The 25,724-nt window shown below is 46.9% G+C and overlaps 1 protein-coding gene and 1 non-coding gene across 10 annotated transcripts; both read left to right on the top strand.

The window, feature by feature from the left end:
* Positions 1 to 4,795: 4,795 nt before the first annotated feature.
* Positions 4,796 to 21,503, top strand: adcy1a (adenylate cyclase 1a). Of its 9 annotated transcripts, none has more exons than XM_037249290.1 (20): positions 4,819 to 5,934; positions 7,056 to 7,205; positions 8,245 to 8,363; positions 9,245 to 9,356; positions 11,373 to 11,500; positions 11,800 to 11,958; positions 12,145 to 12,286; positions 12,699 to 12,854; positions 13,371 to 13,565; positions 14,647 to 14,744; positions 14,822 to 14,906; positions 15,121 to 15,210; positions 15,312 to 15,414; positions 15,482 to 15,789; positions 16,195 to 16,311; positions 16,682 to 16,828; positions 17,307 to 17,405; positions 17,622 to 17,730; positions 18,628 to 18,752; positions 19,392 to 21,503. In XM_037249290.1, the coding sequence occupies exons 1-20, from the start codon at positions 5,329 to 5,331 to the stop codon at positions 19,722 to 19,724; spliced, it is 3,381 nt and encodes a 1,126-aa protein (XP_037105185.1). In that variant the 5' UTR covers positions 4,819 to 5,328; the 3' UTR covers positions 19,725 to 21,503. The 9 variants fall into 9 exon arrangements, 5 of the variants coding, with proteins under 5 accessions (XP_037105189.1, XP_037105190.1, XP_037105188.1 ...); XM_037249291.1 differs by having other exon boundaries at positions 4,822 to 5,934; positions 15,312 to 15,574; positions 15,663 to 15,789; XM_037249293.1 differs by lacking the exon at positions 16,682 to 16,828 and having other exon boundaries at positions 4,812 to 5,934.
* A 1,351-nt stretch (positions 21,504 to 22,854) lies between these two features.
* Positions 22,855 to 22,926, top strand: trnaq-cug. The gene has a single exon. It is a non-coding gene; the product is annotated as a tRNA-Gln (tRNA).
* The last annotated feature ends 2,798 nt before the right edge of the window (positions 22,927 to 25,724 follow it).

The following is a 25,724-nucleotide window of genomic DNA, read 5'->3' as shown; positions in this document are numbered from 1 at the left end:
TTTTGGATCATCGTCTCGTTGCATGATGAACTTATGGTTAGTTTGGATACATTTTTCCGTTGACAAAACGGTTTTGTAGACTTCAGGATTCATCGACAAAGTGAGCCCATTCCAGAAGCAGCCATGGGAGACCAAGCCATGACTGACACGACTCGTCCCCGATCATCACACATTGTGTGTACATTTTGTCATAATTTCTGTCTGTGTGCTCGCCCCTCCCCTTCTGTGTGCCCATGATTAGTGTGATCACCCTCACCTGCCTCTCGTTAGCTGTCTTGTACAAACCGGATTCGGTTGAAGTTGGGAAATTGTGTAAAATGTAAATAAAAACAAAATACAACGATTTGAAAATCCTTCTCAACCCATATTCAATTGAATACACTACAAAGACAACATGTTTAATGTTCAAACTGATAAACCTAATTGTTTTTTGCCAAATAATAATCAACTTAGAATTTCATGGCTACAACACGTCCAGTAGAAGTTGGGAAAGTTGGCAAAAAATACTGAGAAAGCTGAGAAAAGCTCATCAAACACCTATTTGGAACATCCCACGTGATCAGGCTAATTGTGAACAGGTGGGTACCATGATTGGGTATAAAAGGAGCCTCCCCAAACATGCTCAGTCATTCACAAGCAAGGATGACGCGAGGTTCACCACTTTGTCCACAACTGCGTGAGAAAGTAGTTGAACAATTTAAGAACATTTCTCAAAGCAAAATTGCAAGGAATTTAGGGATTTCAACATCGACAGTCCATAATATCATCAAAAGGTTCAGAGAATCTGGTGAAATCACTGCACGTAAGCGCCACGGCCGGAAACCAAGACTGAATGACCGTGACCTTCGATCCCTCAGACGGCACTGCCTTAAAAACCGACATCAGTGTGTAAAGGATATCACCAAATGCTCTCAGGAAAACCACTGTCAGTAAATACAGTTCGTCACTACATCAGTAAGTGCGGGTTAAAACTCTACCATGCAAAGCAAAAGCCGTTTATGAACAACATCCAGAAACGCCGCCGGGTTCTCTGGGCCCGAACTCATGTAAAATGGACTGATGCACATTGGAAAAGTGTTTTGTGGTCTGATGAGTCCACTTTTCAAATTGTTTTCGGAAACACTGGACGTCGTGTCCTCCGGACCAAAGAGGAAGCGGACCATCTGGACTGTTATCAACGCAACGCAAAGTTCAAAAGCCAGCATCTGTGATGGTATGGGGGTGCATTAGTTCCCATTGCATGGGTGACTCACATTTCTGTGAAGGCAACATAAACGCTGAAAAGTACATATAGATTTTGGAGCAACATATGCTGCCATCCAAGCAACGTCTTTTTCATGGACGCCGCTGCTTATTTCAGCAAGATAATGCCAAGCCACATTCTGCACGTGTTACAACAGCGTGGCTTCGAAGTAAAAGAGTCCAGCTTCTTCCCTGGCCCACTTGCAGTCCAGACCTGTCTCCCTGCAAGTAATCGACTGTCGCCGTCCTGGGATGGCTGGGAGGACATGTAAACAAAGTTGACATTTGAAGCAATCTCTGTTCTGTCAAGTTGAACTAAAAATATACTTGGCAAAAAGTCCCACTATTTGAACAGAACTAAGTTTTGAAAATGTGAATTTCCTTTGTACTTTGCTTGACACACCATGTCATTTTTTTTCATGGGAAGACCCCAAACTGTTGAACTGAAGCGGTTCATCAAGCAAGACTGGCAAAGAATTCCACATGAGAAGCTAAGAGAATAAGTCTCCTCTCTTCCAAAACGTTTGAGTGTTATTAAAAGGAAAGGTGATGTAACGAAGTGGTAAACATGCCCTTTCCCAACTTCTACTGCACGTGTTGCAGCCATGAAATTCTAGGTTAATTATTATTTGAAAAATTAAACAAAGTTTATGAGTTTAAATATGTTGTCTTTGTTATGTATTCAATTGAATATAGGTTGAAAAGGATTTTCAAATCATTGTAGTTTGTTTTTATTTACATTTTACACAATTTCCCAACTTCAACCTGTCACGAACGGAGAGGAATGGAGCAGGGCGACCAAATGCAGCTTGGACCAGGGTTTATTGTAGCAAACTCAAAACGACAGACTCGGCAAACTGACGTGACTTGACAACAAAACCAACAGGACTGACCGACAAAGACGTGAAACAAAAGACAGGAACCAAACAAACCTCATGACAGTGACACATGCATCGTCAACAATGCTCCGACCGGGAGTGACACACAAACAGAACTTAAATACAAGACAGGTAACAAGAGGCAGGTGAGTATGATCACACTAATCATGGGCACACAGGAAGGGAGGGGCGAGCACACAGACACACAGAGACGATGACAACCTACAACACATAGCAAACTGGGGACACAACCGAATCCGGTTTGTATTTAAGTCCTGTCTGCCCCTCACTCCCCTGTCGGATTGTTCTTGTTTCTTGGTTCCTGTCTTTGTCAGTTCTGTTTTGGTTAGCCAGTCTGTCGGTCGGTCCGTTAAATTATGTTAGTTTGCCGGTTCTGTTGGTTTGTTCCCCTCATCCTCCCTTCCAATTACCTTTTCCCTTAATAAACCCTGGTCCAAGCTGCATTTGGTCGCCCTGCTCCATTCCGATCCTGACAATGACGTAATCGAGACGGCAATTGACTGACAATAGGCGTTTGTGTAAAAACCGATTGCCTAAGAGAAATCCTTGTCGGTATTCCATCAGGATGAGCGTAATCCTGCTTTCAAGTCTGCTGTGACTTCAAAAAGTGCTGCTGAAAATCAATGGATTGTCACCTCCGCAGGGAATTGATATCGTTGCCATTTGCCGCATGTTGAGTTCTGCAGTGTGTCTAGGAGGTGCCCGGAGAATTAAAAAACTCATTTTCATTTCCACTAAATGTGAGAAGCGATACTTTTTCTTGCTGCTTGAAAAGCAAATTTGGAAGTCTAGTAGAATTGCAGCCACTCAGGGTAACAATCAGAAAGATGGCTGCTGAACTCCACATAAAATTGTCCTCATCAGCACTCAAGAGAGAAATTAAAAAGCATAATGAAAAGAAAAAAAATCCATGGGCAATCTGGCGGGCTTTCTTTTGAAGATGCAGCTGGTGAGTTCTCAAACTGTATGTTTGTGTGTGCGCAATGGGCTGGTTTGAGATTGCAGTGGAAGTGTTTTTCAGCTTCCCTTTGACATCTCTTGCTGAGGGAGATGAGAATTAAAAATAGCTCTCAATAACACTCCCATGCGCTGCAAATTGAGGCAAAGCCATACACACACACACGCACGCACGCATGCACGCGCGCGCGCACGCACGCACGGGCATACTGGCAGGAATTTGGGGCCCAGCAAAAGACGGACCCCACCACTTCTGTGGCCCAAATTGAAAGGAATGGTTGCCATGGCCCCCGTCAGTCATGGGAGCTTTGAATGCTCGTCACTTTTCTCTCATGACGGCACTCGTGTGTTTTATTGCCATACGGCTGACCTGGTTTCTGGACGTTTCCAAACCTGATGATAGTTTGACAAATTTAGAATCACGTCATTGAGTTTTGGCCTTCACCCCCCTCGAGCCACACCGTGATGTGGATTTTGTGCTGTTGATTGCTTGCTGTGACCTCCGCATTTGCGCTGGCCCTACTTTCACGTCAGATCCTCAATTTTGAGAAATGTCAGCGAGCATGGCGAGCCAGCCGCCTCACCGTGGCTCTCAAAGTCACACGCAAACACCTCGGCTGCACACGCCATGCAGCTCAAAGCCCCCGAAAAAGAGTCTGGAGTGGAGCGAGCAGGAGCAGCAAAAACAGAGCGTAAGCTGTCGTGTTAGATCGGGAAACACCTTGGCGGCGTATCACTCATAACTGCTCGTCTTACTGCCTCTGTTGCCATGGCAATAGGGGACTGACTGTCAGGCATCCTGGAGAGAGGATGGTCCAAATATCTGCAGCCGTCACTTACTTGGGGAGACGGAACGAAGCAGGGGCTCAGCGTGTGGCCGGATGTGGCTTTGCGTGTTCAAAGCCTGTCGTGCAGAAAATCATTCAAAGCAGAAAACAGCCTTCATTTCTGTCAACGATAACATTATTGGATGGCCATTGCGCAGCGGTGCCTTGAGATACGTACATGTTTTTCCAGATGCGAGCCCTCATTTGACAAATTAAAGTTCGCTTGGCTCACACTTGAAATGAAAATGTATTCTTCCATGAATCTTTGGCCATTCCTCCTAGTTATACCATGGAGCTTCTAATCTCATGGTCCCTTCAAACATTTCTATCCATGAGAGGCACCTGGTTGTTGGAAAGATGCCAGTTTGCTTGCTGGGTTGCTGCTGTTGTGCCCTTCAGCAAGGCTTCAAATGGCGCATGCAGCACTCTCAGTGCTCGCAACTCTCTCACTCCAAATTGCTCCCTTATGACTGCATGTTGGAGACCTTTTTCTATGTCAAACAGGCTATGCATTCATAATTTCCCCCATGAGGGAGACCAATGAGTATAGCAAATTCTTGACTAATTCTAGAACAAATTGTAGATATATAAAGTTGAATAATTAACGCATCACACTCTTTTGTCCGTTGGGAGGAAGCTGCTTTTATACCTTACTTCCAGGTCCTTTATTATTCCTTTTCAAACAGTCTTAAGATAAGAAGTGTGTGTGCGCGTGTGTGTGTGTCTGTGTGTGTGTGCGTGTGCGTGTGTGTGTGTGTGTGTGTGTTCCAAAGGCAGAAAAGCCCAAATTCTTGCCATGCGTGGTGCAGCTGCATCTATTTTTAGCTGGGAACTACATCTGCTGTGACTGCAGACGCTGAGGGGAAATCACCGGCACTTCCTTGCTGCCTGCCATCTTCAGCCATACACAAGGCAGGCAGGCAAGCACCGCATACGGCATTGCAATGGAAGGAAGCATCTGAGTGAGACTACTGAGAGAGAATTTACCAGATGTTGTGGTTGGCACCATCTGCAAACTTGGGACAATCATTCTCGTATTGGATCGCTTGCGTATCATGCAGAATCACCAGTAAGCCTTTTTGTCTCATGTGATTCAACTACGAGAGAGGGGAGGTTGGGGTGAGGGCGGGGACAGCGAGCGAGAGAGATAGAGAGGGAGGGATGTTGACTTTTCCGACAACACACCAAATCTCGTCAACCTGTGGACAGGGCGCGCACGCCCCCTCCCTGCCTCCCTCCCTCCCTCCCTACACTTGTGCCACCTCCCCAGCCCTCGCACTTGCCACGGAGCCGCGAAGTCTAGGGAGGGGGGGGCGAATCGCGAGATCGCACCGGAGGGAGTGCGAGCAAGAAAGTTGAAGCGTCCGTGCGCCAGCCGTCCCCGCTTAGTGAATGGCCCCGTCATGGAGGCGATGCCTTTGCCGAGAGTCAAGAGCCGGCGGAGAAAGGCGCGCTGCCCGGCCACCGCACCGCTGGACGCCATCGTGTGCGAGGACGAGTTCAACAGCCATGAGCTGGAGGCTCTTTTCCAAAACTACAACCTGAAGCTGGAGCAGACGGCCACCCTCAAGGCGCTGGCGGTGCTGATCGTGGCCGCGTCGTCACTGTCCCTCGTGGAGCTGCTCTCCAACCCGCGTCTCAGCCTCTCCAAGGGCTCCAACCCGGTGCACTGCGTGGTTTTCCTTTCGCTCTTCATCGTCACCAACGTGAAATACCTGCAGGTGACGCAGCTGCAGCAAACTGCCAAGCTGGCCCTACTCTTCAGCTTCACCTTCGCGCTGCTCTGCTGCCCGTTCCCGCTGGCCTCTGCCGCGTCGGAGCCGGCGGCGGCGGGCGCCCCCGCGCCCGAGCAAGGCGTGTGGCAGCTCATGCTGGTCACGCTGGTGGCTTACGTGCTGCTGCCGGTGCGGACTCTGCTGGCGGTGCTCTTCGGCGTCATGCTGGCTACGTCCCACTTTATTGTTATCTCCACGTCCGTCAGCAGGAGGGCGCGGGAGCTGTGGAGACCGGTAGGTGCAGCCCTTGCGTTCGGTGCAAATGTTGGAACCCGGGGATCGAGGAACGTGCATGTTTGGCGAGGGATTTTCGACAAACGCTGCACACAATGTCCCACCACACGTTCGAGAAGCTGAACAAGAGACAGCGGTGTTGTGGAGCTGTCCCTCTTGCGGTGCTGAAAGCGTACAAGAGTCCCCAAAATCTGGAAGCAAAACAAAATTCCAAGTTTGGGCTTGTCGGACACTCATAAGGATGCCCTCCACATTTATGGAACGGGAAAACTTGATGACTTTGGTCCACGCCACACTTGTTTGGCGAGGTTGCAGTGGAGTGAAAGGACTGCAACTCAAAGTATTTAGTTCAAAACTCCAATGGAAGTAGATTAAAAAAACTATCTTTCGTATGAATTCATACTTTGCCTTTTTAGCGTGAGGGTAACCTAAAAGACCAAGACATAGTATAGTGTACAATAACTTGGAACCTTTTGATTGTAATACAGTTGGACTGATTTCTACTAGTCACAAATATAAGCACTTGGCCGCAAGAAATTGCTTTGAGAATCATATTGTTAACACTTTCATTTTTACAGGCACATTTGGGGAAGAACATCCGAATAATGAATAACGTGTGCTAATCAACCAGCTTGTTGCAGGCCCAGAGTACAGGAAGCGTCATCTCTTTCACCTTTCACCCCCTTTTCAAACAAGGTGATGGCCAAAGACTTCCTCCTCCCAACAAAGTGTCCTGCTGCAGGATCAATAGCCTTAGATCCGTAATCAATGATGCTCTTTGTCTGCCAGTGAATATTCTTCAAGCCTCCTCTCCTTGTTTTTTGCTGCCTTTCATGTCAAGCAAAAACACGCACGCACGCACGCACGCACACACACACACACACACACACACACCACACACACACACGCACTTCTGAACAAGCCGACTTGTCCTCTTGAAGCAAAAAAACCCTTCAAGCTATTGCTGCCCTACACTTGATTTGGAGAGAGCCCAATAGGGATAAATGTGTGTGGCTTTTACCCTAACAAACAGAAATAGCCTAGGTTTTCCAGCTGTGCATACGCGTGTCCATGTACCCATATTTATTTTTCATGCCCTGCCTTCTCTCTTTTGCACGTAGTTGGCGGCCAATGCGGTACTTTTCGGCAGCGTCAACTTGCTGGGGGTGTTTGTGCGCATTCTGACCGAGCGCACGCAGAGGAAAGTCTTCCTGCAGGCCCGCGACTGCATTGAGGAGCGGCTGAGACTGGAGGACGAAAACGAGAAACAGGTGAGGTGTGCACGTTTGCACGTATGTTCACACAGAGGGAGAAGCGGTGGAGGTTTTTTCCATTTTAAGGCTTCAGGTGCAAATGCATTCTCACAACCTTCCTACGGGAAGGCGGTAACTATGACAGCGGCTATTTTAGGAAACAACAATTACTGTGGCATATGCACATTGCGCACTCTCCGTGCGCACCTCGGCGCCATTTGAAAAAGGAGCAGGCAACTTTTGCTGGGCGTGGTCACTCCCCATACGTCCACGCTAACTATTGGCAATGAATGGATGTGCGTACCTTCTCGTTGGCCGTGTACGCCTCCCAGGCGATATGTGGCGTCTTGCCGAGCCGTAACAGGCCGCCTTCTGACAGGTAATTACGCAAGCAGATTGCTTTGGTGGCCTCCATACTTGAGCAAAGGTCACAGTTGATCCGGGTGGAAGAAAACACGCAGGAGCCGATTGGGATCTATCAACCGCTGGCCTCGCAAACAGATGGCCGGCTTTTGAATGTCAGCCGTCGATTGAGCGTTAAATACGAACCATCCTTGACTATCACATCTTCCAGAGACAGTCTTGAAATTGGAACTTACAATGAAGCATCGCATCCTGCCATGCAAAGGTTTTTGGAACCTTTGTCAAGCTAAACTCGAAGCAGTCGGAAAGGAATGTGATTCCAATGCAAACAGTGGGCTGGCCGAATTTACTCGGTTGTCATGGAGATGGATGTCTTGACATTCAGGTTGTGCAGTGGTGACCTGTGTTGTGGGGTACGCTGAGATCGTTTTTAATTTCCGTTGCCAAGGTTTTTGCAGTAAGGACGACATTTTGCATTTAGTCGATACTACCAAATTGGTTCAGATAATTTCACCATGGACATTATTGAGAAATTTTATCTAGAATAAGGCAGTGACGCATGTACACAACGCGCGACTGCGGAGCTTTTTGCCAACAGTTTTCGTCACATCACTTGCCGTGAAAAGAACGAACGTTGTTGATTTTGGCTCCAAAAAATCCGCTAGAATACTCTTTGGACGCCTTGCCTTCTCAGGAGCGTCTCCTAATGAGTCTGCTGCCCAGAAACGTTGCCATGGAGATGAAGGAGGACTTTCTCAAACCCCCCGAGAGGATCTTTCACAAGATCTACATTCAACGTCACGACAATGTCAGGTAAAACCAGCGGCTGCGTCATGAGCCAAACGTTGTCTCTTGAGACTGCCACCCAGCTTAAGAATAGAAAATGACGTAGGTTTGCCCACCGCGTGGCGCTATGCGACCCCAAATGTCATCAATTGATGTCACTGCGGTCATGATGCCAGTTTGCAGCCGTGGAGCTGCCCGGCAACTCTTTTGCACTGCCGACGCTAGTATGGAAGTTCGGTCCCCATTCGGAGGAAGACGCAACTGGCAAAAGGCTAAAGGTCAAACCTCTTTCTGGCACGCATCTACTTCCACATAATTCTTCCGATTCATCTCGTTCCAATTTCCCCCACCTCCAAAAACGTGCGTGTAGACGTAAAGCTTGAGCTTGATAAGCAGCAGATGAAGTGAAAACAGCGATCATACCTCTGGGGACCTTTTTTGACATCTCCGCCCCACATCTTCTGCGTGTTTACACATGTAGCAGTGCGAAGCTTGGTGAAAAGGATTTGTGAGATTAAAAAAACAATATTCTCACGAGTCCATCTGCCTTGTGAGGATCAGTGACCTTCTGTATTGTCCATACAAAAACAATCATTAAAAAAAAAAAAACATGTCCCCAAGAGAACTGTAGGCAACGCTCCTGCTTCTTGTTTTGTTGCCTCTGAGCAAATGAAATTGGAGCTAAGTAGTGTTCGTCACCTTCCTCACATTCACTCAATCAGCTCGCCAGCAGCGTTCACTTAAAACCTCCGATTGATTTTGTGGTTTCAAGCAATGAGGAACGTTCACTTAGCAACTTGTGCTGCATTTGGATCGAGCACGCCTTGCCGTTTGAAATGTTTCTTGTTTGTGGAGCTCGACAAATATCAATCCCATTTTCATCTCTGGTTTTCTGTCTTTTTGGCCAGCATACTGTTTGCAGATATCGTGGGCTTCACCAGCTTGGCTTCTCAGTGCACAGCACAGGAATTGGTCAAGCTGCTCAACGAGCTCTTTGGGAAGTTTGATGAACTTGCTACAGTAAGTATAAGACTTTTTTATTTTATTTATCATAACCACTACGGTCAAAGCATTGCAATAATAAACAGTAGTTCTGCCAGCTGCAATGGAGCCAGAATTTGCTTCTAGAGGCCAAATCTCCCATTGATCAATCCATTTTTGATGAATGATCGTACGTGACGGCGATCTCACATCTGTGTGAACTCGCTCCCGCTCATGCCTGTACATAAAAAAGGAAAAGATCAACAAGGAAGCCAAATGCATTATTAAATGCAGTAGCTCATTTAATATGCTGTGCAAAATATTGATCCAGCAGCCCGGAGGGGCTGAGTGAAATAAAGGAAGGGACCCATGAAGGTCAAGACAGACAAGTGCATGGAGGCTTCCGAGCAGAAAGATGAATTTGCTGATTTTTAGGCAGAGAAGCAGCTTGGTACTGAGGAGATAAGACCTTCAGTGCGGGTGTGGACAAACGGGCCAGAGACACACAGATAGACTCAAAGTGAGAGTTCAAAAACGTCAACATATGTGCTCATTATTTTTCCATCATTTCTCTTCATCTGTGCCACTTGTGTCCTTTCCAGCCTCATTTGATGCTGCACCTTCAAACAAACCAAACTTTGAAATGTTTCCAACATTTTCATTAGGGCATGATTTGGTTGGACTAGCGCCACGTGAAAAGATAAAAAGAGCTTATACAACCACCATGATGCGCCAGAAGTGAAGTCAGGATTTCAATGGATCACTTATGTTTCTGGTTCTGGTGCTGTTTTGTTTTTTTTGCTGATATTGGGCAAAGCCGTGGCTCGTAGATTTCATGTGAGCGCACACGATGAGTGCAGCCTATGCCATACGTGGTTCTCTTGACCTCCACCTCTCGTGAGCCACGTGCAGAGTGGTTAAACTTGACGGCTACATTCACGCACATGAACAAAAGTCACATGACCAGATGGATTATCCTCCTTGACTTGATTCTGCATCCCGCCAATCAGTCCTGCTTTAATGCCAGCAGACACAGAGGGGGAGCGAGAACAAGATAGAAGGTGATCTCTGCAGCAGCAGTCAGTAATCTGTTGAATGCTACACTTGCCATGCGTTCACGTTGTGCCCATGTGTGTGTGTGTGTGTGTGTGTGTGTGTGTGTAGCCGCTGCAGACTAATAACGATTGATACAATGTTTGCATTAGCAAGGAAGACATTTACTTCCAAAGCGAGCGTGTCAGAGGTGTCAGGCCGCCGCAGAACACATTTTCTTTGCTGGAATGGCAAGCTGAAGCGACCCAAAGACAGATTGGGCGCTTTGAGTTCATGCATGTGCTTTACAAATAAGATTGTAAGATTGGCGCTGTGGGAATGCCTCAGGCCCCCCTGGAACTGCTTCAACAAGTGACTGGACACTGCGCCCTGTCATTCTTAAGCTCCTCTTCTAACTTTCTTTGCCAGATGTTTGCGCAATCATCCGCTTTGCATCGTCCCCACACGTGTCGTGTCGTGTTGTGTCGTACGTGCGTGTTCGTCTGTCTGGGTTTGTGCAAAGTGTGCACTGCGACACATAACTGATCCATCTGGGAACGTGTGGGTGGGATTCTACTTCAAGAGCATGTCGGAGCAATTACAGTTGGCCTCAACTACAAGCGCGCGCGCACACACACAATTGCACATGCACACACGCTGATATTCATGAGCCGAGACGCTTTTGTATGCTGATTGTGTGCAGTTTCTCACCCATCAAATTGAATGTAGCTCGGTGTCAAGTCCAACTTCACAACGTACGGTGTGAATACTTTGCAGCTGTTAAAATGAGAATTGATCAATTTATGTGCGTTACCATTTCGCATTCACTTTCAGACACATTCATGTTGTGCTGAATTTGCTTTGTCTTCCAAGAGACATGTTAAAAATGGAAGATGAGTTTTTCTTGCAGACTCTAATGACAAGATTAGCCAAGTTCATCTTGCATGACTTAGAATTATCTTCAAGAGCATCTCATCTGACAACTGTAGCTTGATGGTGGGCGTATCGTTCGTCTGTCAATAGGAGAACCACTGCAGGCGAATAAAGATCCTGGGGGACTGTTATTACTGCGTGTCGGGACTGACCCAACCCAAGGCTGACCACGCCCACTGCTGTGTAGAGATGGGCCTTGACATGATTGACACCATAGCGTGAGTCACACAAACACGCATGCCCCCCCCCTCGACTTACAGTCCGTTCATCTTCTCTACTGCTTATCTTCACTGAGGTCATGGGTTGTATTTTTAACTTTCTATCGTTAATTGATATTTTTAATTGTGGTGGAGGAAAACTGCTCAGAGCTCAGAATGCATTTTATTTACATCCAATCGATTTATTGCAATAATTAATTTGACTACTGAACCAATTAAAAGTCGGATGGTGTTCAACTTTCAAGGGTTTCCAAATGTATTCTTCACAGTCAATGTTTTGAATGTCCTTTTTCTCACAGGTCAGTGGTGGAGGCGACCGAGGTGGACTTGAACATGCGCGTTGGCCTGCACACGGGACGAGTGCTGTGTGGCGTGCTGGGCCTCCGGAAATGGCAGTACGACGTCTGGTCAAACGACGTGACTTTGGCTAACGTGATGGAGGCTGGAGGGCTGCCTGGGTCAGTATTCGGTGTGGCTTGCGTGGATCCAACAAAGGATGCTTACAAGTCATAAAACATCATGTTATTGTTTCACATTTTCCGGATCAAAGTTTCTTGTATAATAATTTCCTTATTATTTCTCCAATAGACTCAATATTCCGATGGCAGTCGTGTTTTTATCTTTTTTCTTGCTTTTGCTCCCAGTAAGGTCCACATAACAAAGACAACCCTGGAGTGTTTGAACGGCGACTACGAGGTGGAACCCGGCTTTGGCTACAAGCGACACGCCTTCCTTCAGAAACATCACATCGAGACATTTTTCATTGTGCCGTCGCACAGACGCAAAGTAGGCTTGACTCGCTTTTTCCCCTCGCCCGTATTTTCTTGTTTTTCTTACCAGCACACAGCTGGATAGGTGAAACATGTATCAGTGGGGAAGAGTTAATCCTCTGCTGCAGAGAGGAAGACAGGCTATGTGTTATGCCGGCACACACGCACGCACGCACGCACGCACGCACGCACGCACGCACGCACGCACACACACACACACACACACACACACACACACACACACACACACACACGCACACACACACACACACACACACACACACACACACACACACACACACACACACACACACACACACACACATGTTGTTCTCAATAGTGATTTTAAAATGCATATAAATATTGAGAGATGAAGATTTAGGAATATAATGCAAAGACATTTGTCTAACTAGCTTTAACTTTTGCAGATCTTTCCTGGTTTGATTCTGTCCGACATCAAACCAGCCAAGAGGATGAAGTTCAAGACGGTGTGCTACCTGCTTGTTCAACTCATGCACTGCAGGAAGATGTTCAAGGCGGAGATCCCCTTCTCCAATGTCATGACCTGTGAGGATGATGACAAGGTGACCAGCATCTGCTCCACACTCAGTGTTTGGAGGAATTAAGCCTCTGAGCTCGGGTTTTATGGCCTAATATTTGTTGAATGCGGTTTGCACATGTTGCTCAATGTTTTCAGGAGGTACCTGCTTTGAATCTTGGTCCAGGCCTCTGCAATACTGTGCTCTCTGATCTGTCGAACAGTATTGTATTTGTTATGTTTGCATTTGTCAGCTCAATCCCGATTTGCTAGCAACCGCTGCTAATCCTGCTCTGAAATGAGAGCCATCACAGAGCATTTTACAGTGGATTTTCTTTTTGTTTTGTTTACTTTCCATTTCTGTTCATCCGGACATTACTCAAGATCATGCATTTGTTTTTCTTTGTCGGACTTAGCGGTTGCCTTAGTGTGCTAACACACTCGTCTCAAGGAGAGAAACACCGTTTGCATATACAGAAAAAATATGATAAAATAAGAGCGCAGTACATTGGACTTGATTGTTTGCATTGTCAAGAGCGTGTATTTGCGCCGTGTGTGACAGCGGAGAGCTTTAAGGACGGCGTCCGAGAAGCTGCGCAGTCGGACGTCTTTCTCAGCGGCCGCTGTCCAGCACTCGCCTGGAACTCGAGTCAACCGCTACATCGGACGCCTCATTGAAGCTCGCCAGACCGAGTCGGGGACGTCCGACCTCAATTACCTGACCTTGTTCTTTCGGAATAGAGACAGGGAGCGCAGGGTAAGACTGAGCATGCAGAGAAAAACAAAAAGACTTGGATACCATGCATGGAGAATAATGTGGCCATACCGCACTTTCCCCATCACGCGTCCAGTCCAGTAGGATGCTTCGTGACTGAACCCCCTCACCCCACCCCCCTCCTTTTTTTTTAATCTCACACATCCACCCGACACAGCTCTAATTCTTTTCCCTTTTCGTCCCTTGCACCCACGCTTGTAGCCTATGGTGTCTTTGAGTGTGTGTGTGTGTGTGTGTGTGTGTGTGTGTTTTGAGCAATCCACCCACCCTCTCAGGAGGGGTTGCAGATAATGATTTGGGAACGTCTCAGCAGCACACGTGATCTTGCTCCTGTGTGCGTGGGCAGAGCCCAGAGAGCAATAAATGAGGCACATAAATAACGGCGCTTTGGAACGTTACAAACATGAAATGTGAATTATTGGACACATTGTTGTGGACGGACGTTTGGACGTTAGTCTTGACTTTATTTTGGCATGGGATTGCAATATTGGATAATTATACTGAACCAATCGGTCCTGATTACCTTATCAAACAAACTCAATAAAGAAAGAAACCTGGCCCCACTTTGAATGCCCTTGCTAAAAAGGACACGAGACAGATTTTCCTGCACGGTGCAAACACACAGCAGCACCCGTGAATAACATGCACCTGTGTAGAATACGCCGCCCCCTCCAGAAGTTACTCTTCGAAAGCAGGTTTCTTGCCGTACTTGTGTCCAATACGGTGCTATAGTGTCAGAGTAAATAGTGCGTATGACTCAAAATTGAAAACATACCAAGTGTCAATGATTTGAAACCACTCTTCACACCCAAAAAGCAACGTATAGTTGTCAAACACAAGATATAGAGACTTCTTGTTTTAGCAGAAGTGCGCTGAGTTCCGTCACAACATTGAATTGGGCAGCGACTTGATTCTTGAGGAGAGAGCGTCATCATGGCAACATTTGAATCGTTCCTTTCGGAAGGGCTCTATCGCATGTCCAGCTTTGAACAAGTCACAGAGTCGTTTTAGTTGCATGTGGAGTGAAAAGTTGAACGGCTGCTTCTTTTCTTTCTTTTCGCAGTATAACCAGACGTGTGACGATCATTTCATCGGCGCAGTGGTTGTCTCTCTGATGCTGGCGGCGTTTTTCGGCCTCATCTATCTCTTAATGATCCCACAGTAGGTTTCTTACTTTGTTGGATTTGGAATCAAAATGGACATGTTGCACATGTGCCACGTTGCTGTTTGTCTGCCAGGGCCTTGCCGGTTTTGCTTCTGCTGGTGTTCTGCGTCTGTTTTCACGTGGCCTGCGTCATGTACCTGCACCTCACCAGTCTTCAGGTAGGAACGTCTCGTTCCTGTTTGATCAAGATGCGGCTTATACACATTTACCTGCGGTTATTTGTACAGATTTCCACAATGCAGCTACTTTGCAATCTTGACCTCTGATAACACAATTCTCAATTCATTTACATTGCTTTACGAAGAAGATGTGGGAATTGAGTTGCACGTAGCAAACTCACCCAACCTTTTCCTTTGTTTTGCCGTCCGTCAGTGCCAACCGGGCTGCCTGACCATCCAGATACGGACGCTTGTGTGCGTCTTCCTTGTTTTGCTCTCGTATTCGGTCGCACAGGCCTGCATGGTAAGTCCTGTCATCTGACACTAAGCATCAGATGGCTTTTCCTTATATCTATGTTTCTTCTGTTGTCTGTCAAGTAGCGTTTTGCTCTTGCGTTTTTACAGTTGGGCTTTATTCCGTGGGGTCGCGTTCAAGTCAGCTCCAACAACTCTCCCGCCGACGCGTTTGCTGTCGAAGCACCCAACATCACGATCGCAAATGGAGCAGGTCCGAGCGTGGCGTACACGCTCTTGTCCTGCCTGGCTGCTACGCTCACCATAGTCCCCTACCTCAGAGTGTCGTCACTGCCCAAGATTCTGCTGCTGCTCCTCCTGTCTGTCACCTACACCGTCATGGTGGAGACCAGCGGCTATCGGCAAGCTGTCGGGTAAGACTCAAAGTGCATTGGGTGCTGGTCGGATCCGTGCGTGGGATCCATCCTACCGTGCCGGTGGAACATGTGCTCTGTTTTTCAGCGGTGGCTTTCTCCACACTCGGGCTTCTGATCCCGTGTTGGCCGTCTTGCTGTTCTCTGGTGCGCTGGCTCTCCACTCAAGGCAGCTCGACCTCAAGCTGCGTCTTGACTACCTGTGGGCAACTCAGGTATGTGCATTTATAATGTTCGGAACATACATCTTTTTTTACATGCGAAATGTCTGTGTGAAAATATTAATACCCTTGAAAATGTCATTGATATTTATATAAGAGTTGAAGAAATGTTTTCAATTCATTTTGGCTTGGTTATTGCAGAAAACTAAAACATTACTGAAAAACATGAAATGTAGAAAGATACTTTAAGCTGTGATGTCATGATTTCTGCACGTGGGAAATTAAAGCGGCTATGTTCAGAGCTGGCATTTTCAGACCAGTACGAGTACATGAAAAGTAACTCATTATCTCCCCCTAGTGACAAGAACACGTCATCACCACCCAAGATCAGTTGCAATGAGACAAAGATTGACACCTTTTTGTTTGTTTGTGCCCCACGTGACGGTTGACGCCGCCCAGGCAGAAGAGGAGAGAGATGACATGGAGAAAGTGAAACTGGACAACAAGAGAATCCTGTTCAACCTGCTGCCGGCACACGTGGCTCAACACTTCCTCATGTCCAACCCCAGGAACATGGTGAGCATCCGCCGATGTGTTTAGGCAGGCTCGGCCGCCGGAAGAGTTTCGCACCTCTTTGACACGCACAAAAGGTTGCTGGGAACACACGCTCGGATGTGCACAGATGGAGGGATTGGCCATATGGTAAGTACACGAAAATGTCACACAGGAACACCAGAAACAAGATTTCAGTTCCAAAGCCGAGAACTATGAGGCAAATGTGCTGGTCGCGAGGTCACCGTCGTGAAAGTGCGGCCCCCTCGTAGCACTGATGAAACATTTAAATGACTTCAATGACGTCGAAGCTGCATTTGCTATCTGTTGTTTTTCTGGTCTTAATAACAATGAGCAGTAAGAATAAGAATCTCCTGAACCCTGTCCCCATCAGGACCTGTATTACCAGTCCTATGCTCAGGTTGGAGTACTGTTTGCTTCCATTGCCAACTTCAATGACTTCTACATCGAACTGGATGGAAACAACATGGGCGTCGAATGTCTCAGGCTGCTCAATGAGATCATTGCTGATTTTGATGAGGTGAAAGAATTCTCTCATCTTTGCAGAGGTGCATTTTCATTCCTTTAAAAACTGTCAATGGAGGGACAGATGGATCACAGATGTGGATAGACAGACGGACGGGTGGGTAGTTGAAAAAGAGCCCATTGTCAAACACGGGCTAACAAGATATCACTTTTCCCGTATAACTTTAACAAGGTGAAATTTGGTATCAGTTATATTTTGACACAGGGCATTTTATATGAGTAGTAAATAAAAAGGGACCCAGTAAGGGCCCCTGAGGGGCACCAAGTTGTCGGAGCAAAGACCATCAACCTGAATCCTTTTTGGTCTCCCACAAGAACCATTTGACCACTTTTGAAAACATTCTTCCAGTCTCTGTGGGAAGACAATTCTCATATTGTTGTATTTTAAACTTTTGTTTTTCTGTGTGAGCATAATGCCGAGTAAGAGTAATACTTTGTGCTGCTAATGATGATTCCCTGGTCTTTCTTTTTAGCTGATGGATAAAGAGTGCTACAGAGATATTGAGAAAATCAAGACGATTGGCAGCACTTACATGGCTGCCGTGGGGCTCGTTCCTACAACTGGCTCAAAGGTACGCACCTGGCTCAAAGTACCCTTGACTTTTCTTGAAAGTTCTTTTTCATGCCGTCGTTGGTATTAATAGTCCCCCGCGCTGTGGGGGATTACGGGCCTGCGAAGCCTCAAAGATGTCGCTTCTCATGCTTAGTGCCACAAGAGCAAAGTCGTGCCGCTTTTGACTGCTTTCCTCCTTGGTCAGCAAGCATGTTGTGTGTTTCATGTTTTCCAGAATTCCATCACCTCACATCTATGCACAGTAGCAGATTTTGCCATTGAGATGTTCGATGTCCTGGATGCAATTAACTATCAGTCATACAATGACTTTGTCCTTCGAGTGGGTGAGTGAAACGTGCAGCCGTCACGTCACGACTCTGACCTGTTGCACTGGACACTGTTGACACTGATTGCTGGGAACTGCATCAGAGAGAAGAGTGCCTTCCGTCCAGGAAACTCGTCACAAGGGGACCTGCCGTTCTGACTTCCATTGTGCTGAGTATCCTGTGGGCAGCCAGCGTGTTCACTACACAGTGTTATACATATACAGTGCATACACAGTGTTGTCATGACCTCAGACTCCATGGCTCCATACAGAAGCCGTGCAGTTAAAAAATCACGAGGTTGCTGCTTTGAATCCAGCCATTCATTTTAGTGGATTCCATTTTGAAATTGGGAACGACAGGATTTTCAATATGTTGTTGATCTAATTTATTGACAGATTCCCGCACGTGTATGAAAACATAATGATTCCAGTGTCTTCTTATAATTTTGCCAGCATCCAAACACGTTCAAACGTGCCCCCGTCGACGATTCCGTTTCGATCGGGGCAGAAGTTTAACAAGTGAGGGTCGGACACAAGCGTCACCGCCTGCGAGCTGCGGCACGTTTTTATGCTAGGCTACGTTTTGTTTGGATTCCATGGCGGTGCAACGGCAATATGTTTCTAATAAGGCAGGTGTCAACATGACATCCAGAGTGGCTCCAAAACAGTCATTAGGCTCTCTTTTGTTTACATCACGAAAACATGGAAGGGAGACGGATTATCACCGGGTGAAAAATAGTGACAGTTTATGAGCTGGTTTTTGGGTAGTGCCCCGCTTGAGGCATCTCAGCATGTCATGTGTGACGTGGCTGATCCCTGCAAGTTCATTTGAAATATTTGACATTTTCTTGAGTTTTTGGGGTCAGCGTTGCGTAAGCTTACGGCAACTCATTGTTGCTTTTTGGTTTGTGCTCAGGAATCAACGTGGGTCCAGTGGTGGCAGGAGTCATTGGGGCCAGGCGGCCTCAGTATGACATCTGGGGCAACACTGTCAATGTAGCAAGCAGAATGGATAGCACTGGAGTCCAAGGCAAAATACAGGTATGGTATATATTGCACGCAAATGCATAGAAAGTGTGCTCCAAATCTCTTTTCCATGCAGCAGGAATCCCCAAAAGTAAATTGCATATTCACGAGGAATGCGGTTTGAGACCTGCTCCAGATTCAAAGTGCCTTGAGAGAACTTTGGCTGTGAATTGGCGCCACAGTATCCATTCATCCATCCATTTTCTGAACCGCTTAGTCCCCACGGGGGTCGCGGGGGTGCTGGAGCCTATCCCAGCCGTCATCGAGCAGTAGGCGGGGGACACCCTGAACCGGTTGCCAGCCAATCACAGGCCACACAGAGACAAACAACCATTTGCACTCGCACTCACACCTAGGGACAATTTGGAGTCTTCAATCGGCCTACCAAGCATGTTTTTGGGATGTGGGAGGAAACCGGAGTGCCCGGAGAAAACCCACGCGGGCCCGGGGAGAACATGCAAACTCCACACAGGGAGGGCCGGAGGTGGAATCGAACCTGCACCCTCCTAACTGTGAGGCGGACGTGCTACCCAGTGCTCCACCGAGCCGCCGGCGTCACAGTAACTAAATGAAATTGACCTCGCTTGACTCGGTCAATCAGATGGTATCTGTCCGTCTTTGAAAACTGTGCATTCTTCCGTATTTCTTTTCCAGGTGACAGAAGATGTCTACCGTCTCATCGCAAACCACTATAACTTTGTTTGCCGGGGCCAAGTCAGCGTCAAGGGCAAAGGTCAGATGCTGACATACTTCCTGGAAGAGCGGAAGCAAGACTGCGGCCCGTCTCAATCCCTCCAGCAGCAGCGCCGCAACACAGAGCAGCGCTTAAGCACCTTCGGCCAAGGGAACGTCCGCACCAGGTTGAGCCCGGCGCCGACGCTCGCTACCTACGGTACGGTCAGGACTCCCGGCCCCTGCGTGGCCAAAGCAACGAGCTCCGCCGGCACCATGAGGTACCTGCCGTCCGTCCCTGTGGCACTCGTGTGACATCTCCAGAGTGGCAGTTGGAAATGGGAGCAAAATGAGGGCGGAGACGTCCTCACGGACTCGAGCCTGCACTGCGTTGGCCTCGAATGGAGCTCAAGTCCAGTTTGTTGCTTGACGCCACCATGCAGGAGGCTCGTCGTCAAAAGCCAAGGATGCGTCCGGGATTTCCGTGGAAACGCCTCCATGTGTCGAATCCACCGAATCAGCATCAAAACATGCAGCGATCCTCGTGTAGCACGCAACAAATTCCTTTAAGCGCATGAGCCCACCCACAGTCTCAAACCAAATCAGTGAGATTTGCCTTAGCGGCTTTTTGATGTTGACTTTTATAGATGACGCTTTTACTGCCGCGGCATCACCGGCAACGAGACACGGTGTATAGTTTCGAGTCGACGGAGCCAAATGTGTAATTATGCTGATCAACTTGCCAAAATGCAACAGGGCAAGGCCTTTAATTGTTCGTAGCTGATCGTAAACCTCATATGACACACGAGGTGATTTCATTTTTGGGGCCTGAGCTGCTAAGTGCATGTAGCCGCCGCCGCTGCGTTCCGCTCACGTTGCCGGTTGTTTGCCTGTGATGCTTGATTTCCAGATTCTTCCTTGTCCAAGTGTAGCAATAAGATGCTCGGTGTCCTCTCGCAACATTCTCACCTTTGCATGCCGGATCCTGGTTCGATTTTGCTCGTAGAATGTGCGTAGTTAGCCTCGCCAGTCTCCGGCGTACCTCTGCCCAGTTGAAGCATCACTTTGAAAGCCTGTTTTCCATGTCACGGTGAGCGCGACTCGTAGCTAATGGAAATAGAACAAAAAGAATCTGTGGATTTATTTATTTATTGAGTAATATTTTTATTGTTTGATAGTGGACTATTTTTACAATCTAAAAATCTGCTTTCATATGTCAAATAAAATGTCTGTTTATAAGGAGTCAGAAAAGCTGCATGTGTTCCTCATGCTGAGAAGTTCAGATTCTTTTGTGGGATAGCATGCTACACGCTAACAAAGAAAGAGCCGCGGCCCGTGATGCGTGGGCATCGATGGAAGCTGCTGTGGCCAACACGTGGAATCGGCGTGCATGTGTCCGGGTAGCGGTACTCTCGAATGTAAGGTGCTTTCTCGACTTGTGTCTTCTTCAAAAGCTCGCTGTACAACATTTCAGGATAGTTGGACGTGACGTGTTGAGGTGGTGTGGGGGGCGGGTCCTCCTCCCTGCCCCTGCCCCTGCTCTTTCCCACCACAGTCACTTGGTTTGTAACGTGCCAACCTATTTTCATAAACATATCAAACTTGGTGTTGAGCTGTAGCACAATGAATGTGTGCCTGCGGTTACGTGCATGCGGACGTTCTCGGTTGAATGGTTTCATTTCGATTCTTTGCGCCGTTAATGAGCAGTGTTTTTTCCCTTGTCTCAAACGGGACATGAGCAGGACGATGTCGTGCTTACGACGTTGAAATTGTTTGACTGGCAATGTTACGGCTGAAATGCTTGCTTTACCTTTTTCAAAACGGTGAGGACTTTTATATGATCCTTTCAAGTCGATGGCCAGTGGTTGTGTACGACGTCCCTGTAAATTGCTTATTTTCATACTAGATACCATTGTCATATGCAGGTCTTTCTCGCTATTGTACATTGTCGTCTTTTTCACAACTAAAACTTTTGTTGACAATCTCCAGATGTTTTATGTGAATTGAAAGGACATATTTTGTATCCGTGTTTACATTTGAATGATATTAAAGTATTGTGAATGTGAAAATAAAGCAAGAGAGAATTGCGTCATACGGGGGCAACTTGACTTTCTTTACTCAAAACAATCTACAAAGTTACGTAAGGGAGGAGAAAAACAGTAGCTGACCTATGGAGCAAGCCTCCGTGATCCCAGATGTGTTTTTCACAAGTAACGTCATTCCTCGACGTTGCAAAACAGGCCCTGAAAGAGCACATGTGGAGAGAGGACACACTGCTCGACACACAAATAGGGAATACAAAATGAATTTGTGAATTTCCAACATCATGTGCAAATGTTGCTGCTATGTGAGAGTTTGTTTGTTGCATCTCGAGGTAATGTTGGGATTTTCCGAGTCCGCACGGGAACATACTGTATCCTCCTTTTTATGTTATGACCCAAATAGACAGTCAGGAATCAACATACATACAGTACACATAACAATACACACAGAGAGGGACACACACAAACAAATTGTGGCTGAGAAAAAAAGAGAGGAAAGCCAAACAATGATTGTGTGTATTTGTCTGTCAAACGGAGTTGCTCCCCCCCCCTCAGTCCTGCCACAGGAAGGGCCAGCTCCTAAACATTCATCGATGTGTGTGTGTGTGTGTGTGTGTGTGTGTGTGTGTGTGTGTGTGTGTGTGTGTGTGTGAGCGAGAGAGAGCGAGAAAGAGTGCGAGAAAGAGAGCGAGAGAGAGAGAGAGAGAGAGAGAGAGAGAGAGAGAGAGAGAGAGAGAGAGAGAGAGAGAGAGAGAGAACGCTCAACCGTAGCGTGCCGCCGACCGCCCAACTGCACCGCGCTGGTCGCATTATTGTGACAGAGCCGTCGCTGAAATTTAGAAAATATTTTTAAAGTTCTGATGTACTTTCTAATATTTAAGTGGACCTCAGTGCGCAGGGAGCTTAATTTGGTGCGGTCGCGCAACCGCAGCGCGCCGGGCGCTCACTGTCGCATTGCTTAAAGAGCGCCTTTGTGTTTTAGGATGGCTTTACTGCTCCCACTTGCTTTCTTTGGAGGCATGATTAGGGGTTAATACAATCCTCAAAGTAACGAAATTACAATAACGAACGGAGTCAGTCGGCATCCGGGCCGCGCGGTCGGGTTTTCTCGGGTCCTTTCGGCTCATCTCGCGAGGTTCAACCTCCGAATTTTGTTGGACAACCGAAGCAAAATAATCTCGAATTTTTATGTTCGAATTCCGATTTGTTCGAGAACCGGGACGTTCGAAATCCGAGGTTTGACTGTACTCCCAGACTTCCCTGCCACTTGTGCGCTGTACAGAAAGCCAATTATGGGACTAAATTGGAATAGCTGGTCTCTGGACACTGGAAAAAAAAAAAAAAAAAAATTCAAAACTTCTGGCTCCCACACCAGCATATGCCAGCCATGGTCTGGACCTTGTGGTTCCATGGTGTAATGGTTAGCACACTGGACTCTGAATCCACTGATCTGAGTTCAAGTCTCAGTGGAACCTCTACCTTTTTGGCATTTACCTATTCCTATCTATACTGCTTGTGAGCTGCTCTATAAAACCATATACGTAACTTCCATGAAATAGTGGCATGAGTTCCATAGTGTAGTGGTAAGTGCTCTGGACTCTCACCCCAGTGAACCGAGTTCAAGTCTCAGTGGAACCTCAACTATTTTGGCATTTGCCTATTCCTATACATGCTTGTGAGCTGCTCCATAAAACCATATACGTAACTTCCATGAAACAATGGCGTGGTTTCCATGCTGTAGTTGTTAGTGCTGTGGACTCTGACCCCAGCGACCTGAGTTCAAGTCTCCGTGGGACCTCACCTTTTTTGGCATTTACCTATTCCCATGTATGCTATTTGCTTGTGAGCTGCTCCATAAAACCATATAGGTAACTTTCATGTATTAATTGTGTGGGTTCCATAGTGTAGTGGTTAGTGCTGTGGACTCTCACCCCGGTGACCTGAGTTCAAGTCTCAGTGGAACTTTAACCATTTTGGCATTTACCTATTCCTATCTATACTAGTTGCTTGTGAGCTGCTCCATAAAGCCATATAGGTAACTTCCATGAAGTGATAGTGTTGGTTCCATACTGTAGTGGTTAGTACTCTCACCCCAGCGACCTGAGTTCAAGTCTCAGTGGAACCTCAACTATTTTGGCATTTACCTATTCCTATCTATACTGGCTTGTGAGCTGCTCCATAAAAGCATATACGTAACTTCCATGAAATAATGTCATGCGTTCCATAGTGTAGTGGTTAGTGCTCTGGATGCCCACCCCAGTGACCGGAGTTCAAGTCTCAGTGAAACCTCAACTATTTTGGCATTTACCTATGTATATATACTATTTGCTTGTGAGCTGGTCCATAAAACCATATACGTAACTTCCATGAAGTAACGCCGTGGGTTCCATACTGTAGTGGTTTGTGCTGTGAACTCTCACCCCAGCGAACGGAGTTCAAGTCTCATTGGAACTTCAACTGTTTTGGCATTTACCTATTCCTATCTATACTATTTGCTTGTGAGCTGCTCTATAAAACCATATAGGTAACTTCCATGGAGTAATAGTGTGGGTTCCATACTGTAGTGGCTAGTGCTCTGGACTCTCACCCCAGCGACCTGAGTTCAAGTCTCAGTGGATCCTCAACTATTTTGGCATTTACCTATTCCTATTTATACTATTCTTATATCTGGCTTGTGAACTGCTCCATAAAACCATATACGTAACTTCCATGGAATAATGGTGTGCGTTCCGTAGTGTAGTGGTTAATGCTCTGGTCTCTCACCCCAGTGACCTGAGTTCAAGTCTCAGTGGAACCTGAACTATTTTGACATTTACCTATTCCTATCTATGCTATTTGCTTGTGAGCTGCTCCATAAAACCATATAGGTAACTTCCATGGATTAACGGTGTGCGTTCCATACTGTAGTGGTTAGTGCTCTGGACTCTCACCCCAGGGACCAGAGTTCAAGTCTCAGTGGAACCTCAAGTATTTTGGCATTTACCTATTCCTATCTGTACTATTTACTTGTGAGCTGCTCCATAAAACCATATAGGTAACATCCATGAAGTAATGGCGTGGGTTCCATAGTGTAGTGGTTAGTGCTCTGTCCTCTCACCCCAGCGACCTGAGTTCAAAGTGGGACCAAAAATATCTTATCCTTGAAAAATTTGCAACAGAGTTGCTCGTGTGCTCCCCCATAAAACCTTAGACCTGGGGCTGGAGTTAGGGTTGGTGTTAGACCTAGGGTTGTTAAGGTAAGAGTTAGGGTTAGACCTAGGGTTAGAGCTAGGGCTAGGAATAGGGTAAGAGCTAGGGTTAGAGCTAGGATTAGGGTAAAAACTAGGATTAGGGTAAGAGCTAGGGTTAGGGTTAAGGTTAGAGCTAGGGTTAGTGTTAGGATTAGGGTAAAAACTAGGGTTAGAGCTAGGATTAGGGTAAGAGCTAGGTTTAGGGTTACGGTTAGGGTTAGGGTTAGAGCTAGGAATAGGGTAAGAGCTAGGGTTAGGGTTAGGAATAGGGTTAAGGTTAGAGCTAGGAATAGGGTAAGAGCTAGGGTTAGGAATAGGGTTAAGGTTAGAGCTAGGGCTAGGGTTAGGGTTACGAATAGGGTAAGAGGTAGGGTTAAGGTTAGAGCTAGGGCTAGGGTTAGGAATAGGGTAAGAGGTAGGGTTAAGGTTAGAGCTAGGGCTAGGGTTAGGAATAGGGTAAGAGGTAGGGTTAAGGTTAGAGCTAGGGTTAGGGTTAGGAATAGGAATAGGGTAAGAGGTAGGGTTAAGGTTAGAGCTAGGGCTAGGGGCTAGGGTTAGGACTCTCACCCCAGTTCAAGTCTCAGTGGAACCTCAACTATTTTGGCATTTACCTAACCCTAGCCCTATCTATACTATTTGCTCGTGAGCTGCTCCATAAAACCATATAGGTAACTTGGCGTGGGTTCCATAGTGTAGTGCTCTGGACTCTCACCCCAGCGACCTGAGTTCAACTCTCAGTGAAACCTCAACTATTTTGGCATTTACCTATTCCTATCTATTTGCTTGTGAGCTGCTCCATAAAACCATATACGTAACTTCCATAAGCGAGGGTTCCATAGTGTAGTGATTAGTGCTCCGGACTCTCAACCCTAACCCTAGCTCTAACCTTAACCCTAGCTCTAAACCTACCTCTAACCCTAACCCTAGCTCTAACCCTTGCTCTAACCCTTGCTCTAACCCTAACCCTAGCTCTTACCCTAACCTTAGCTCTAACCCTAACCCTAGTTCTAACCCTAACCCTAGCTTTAACCCTAACCCTAGCT

This window comes from Syngnathus acus, chromosome 4 (assembly GCF_901709675.1).
Source record: "Syngnathus acus chromosome 4, fSynAcu1.2, whole genome shotgun sequence".
Taxonomy (NCBI): domain Eukaryota; kingdom Metazoa; phylum Chordata; class Actinopteri; order Syngnathiformes; family Syngnathidae; genus Syngnathus; species Syngnathus acus.
Note: the sequence above shows the minus strand (reverse complement) of the source record. Positions and strands in the feature narration are given on the sequence as shown.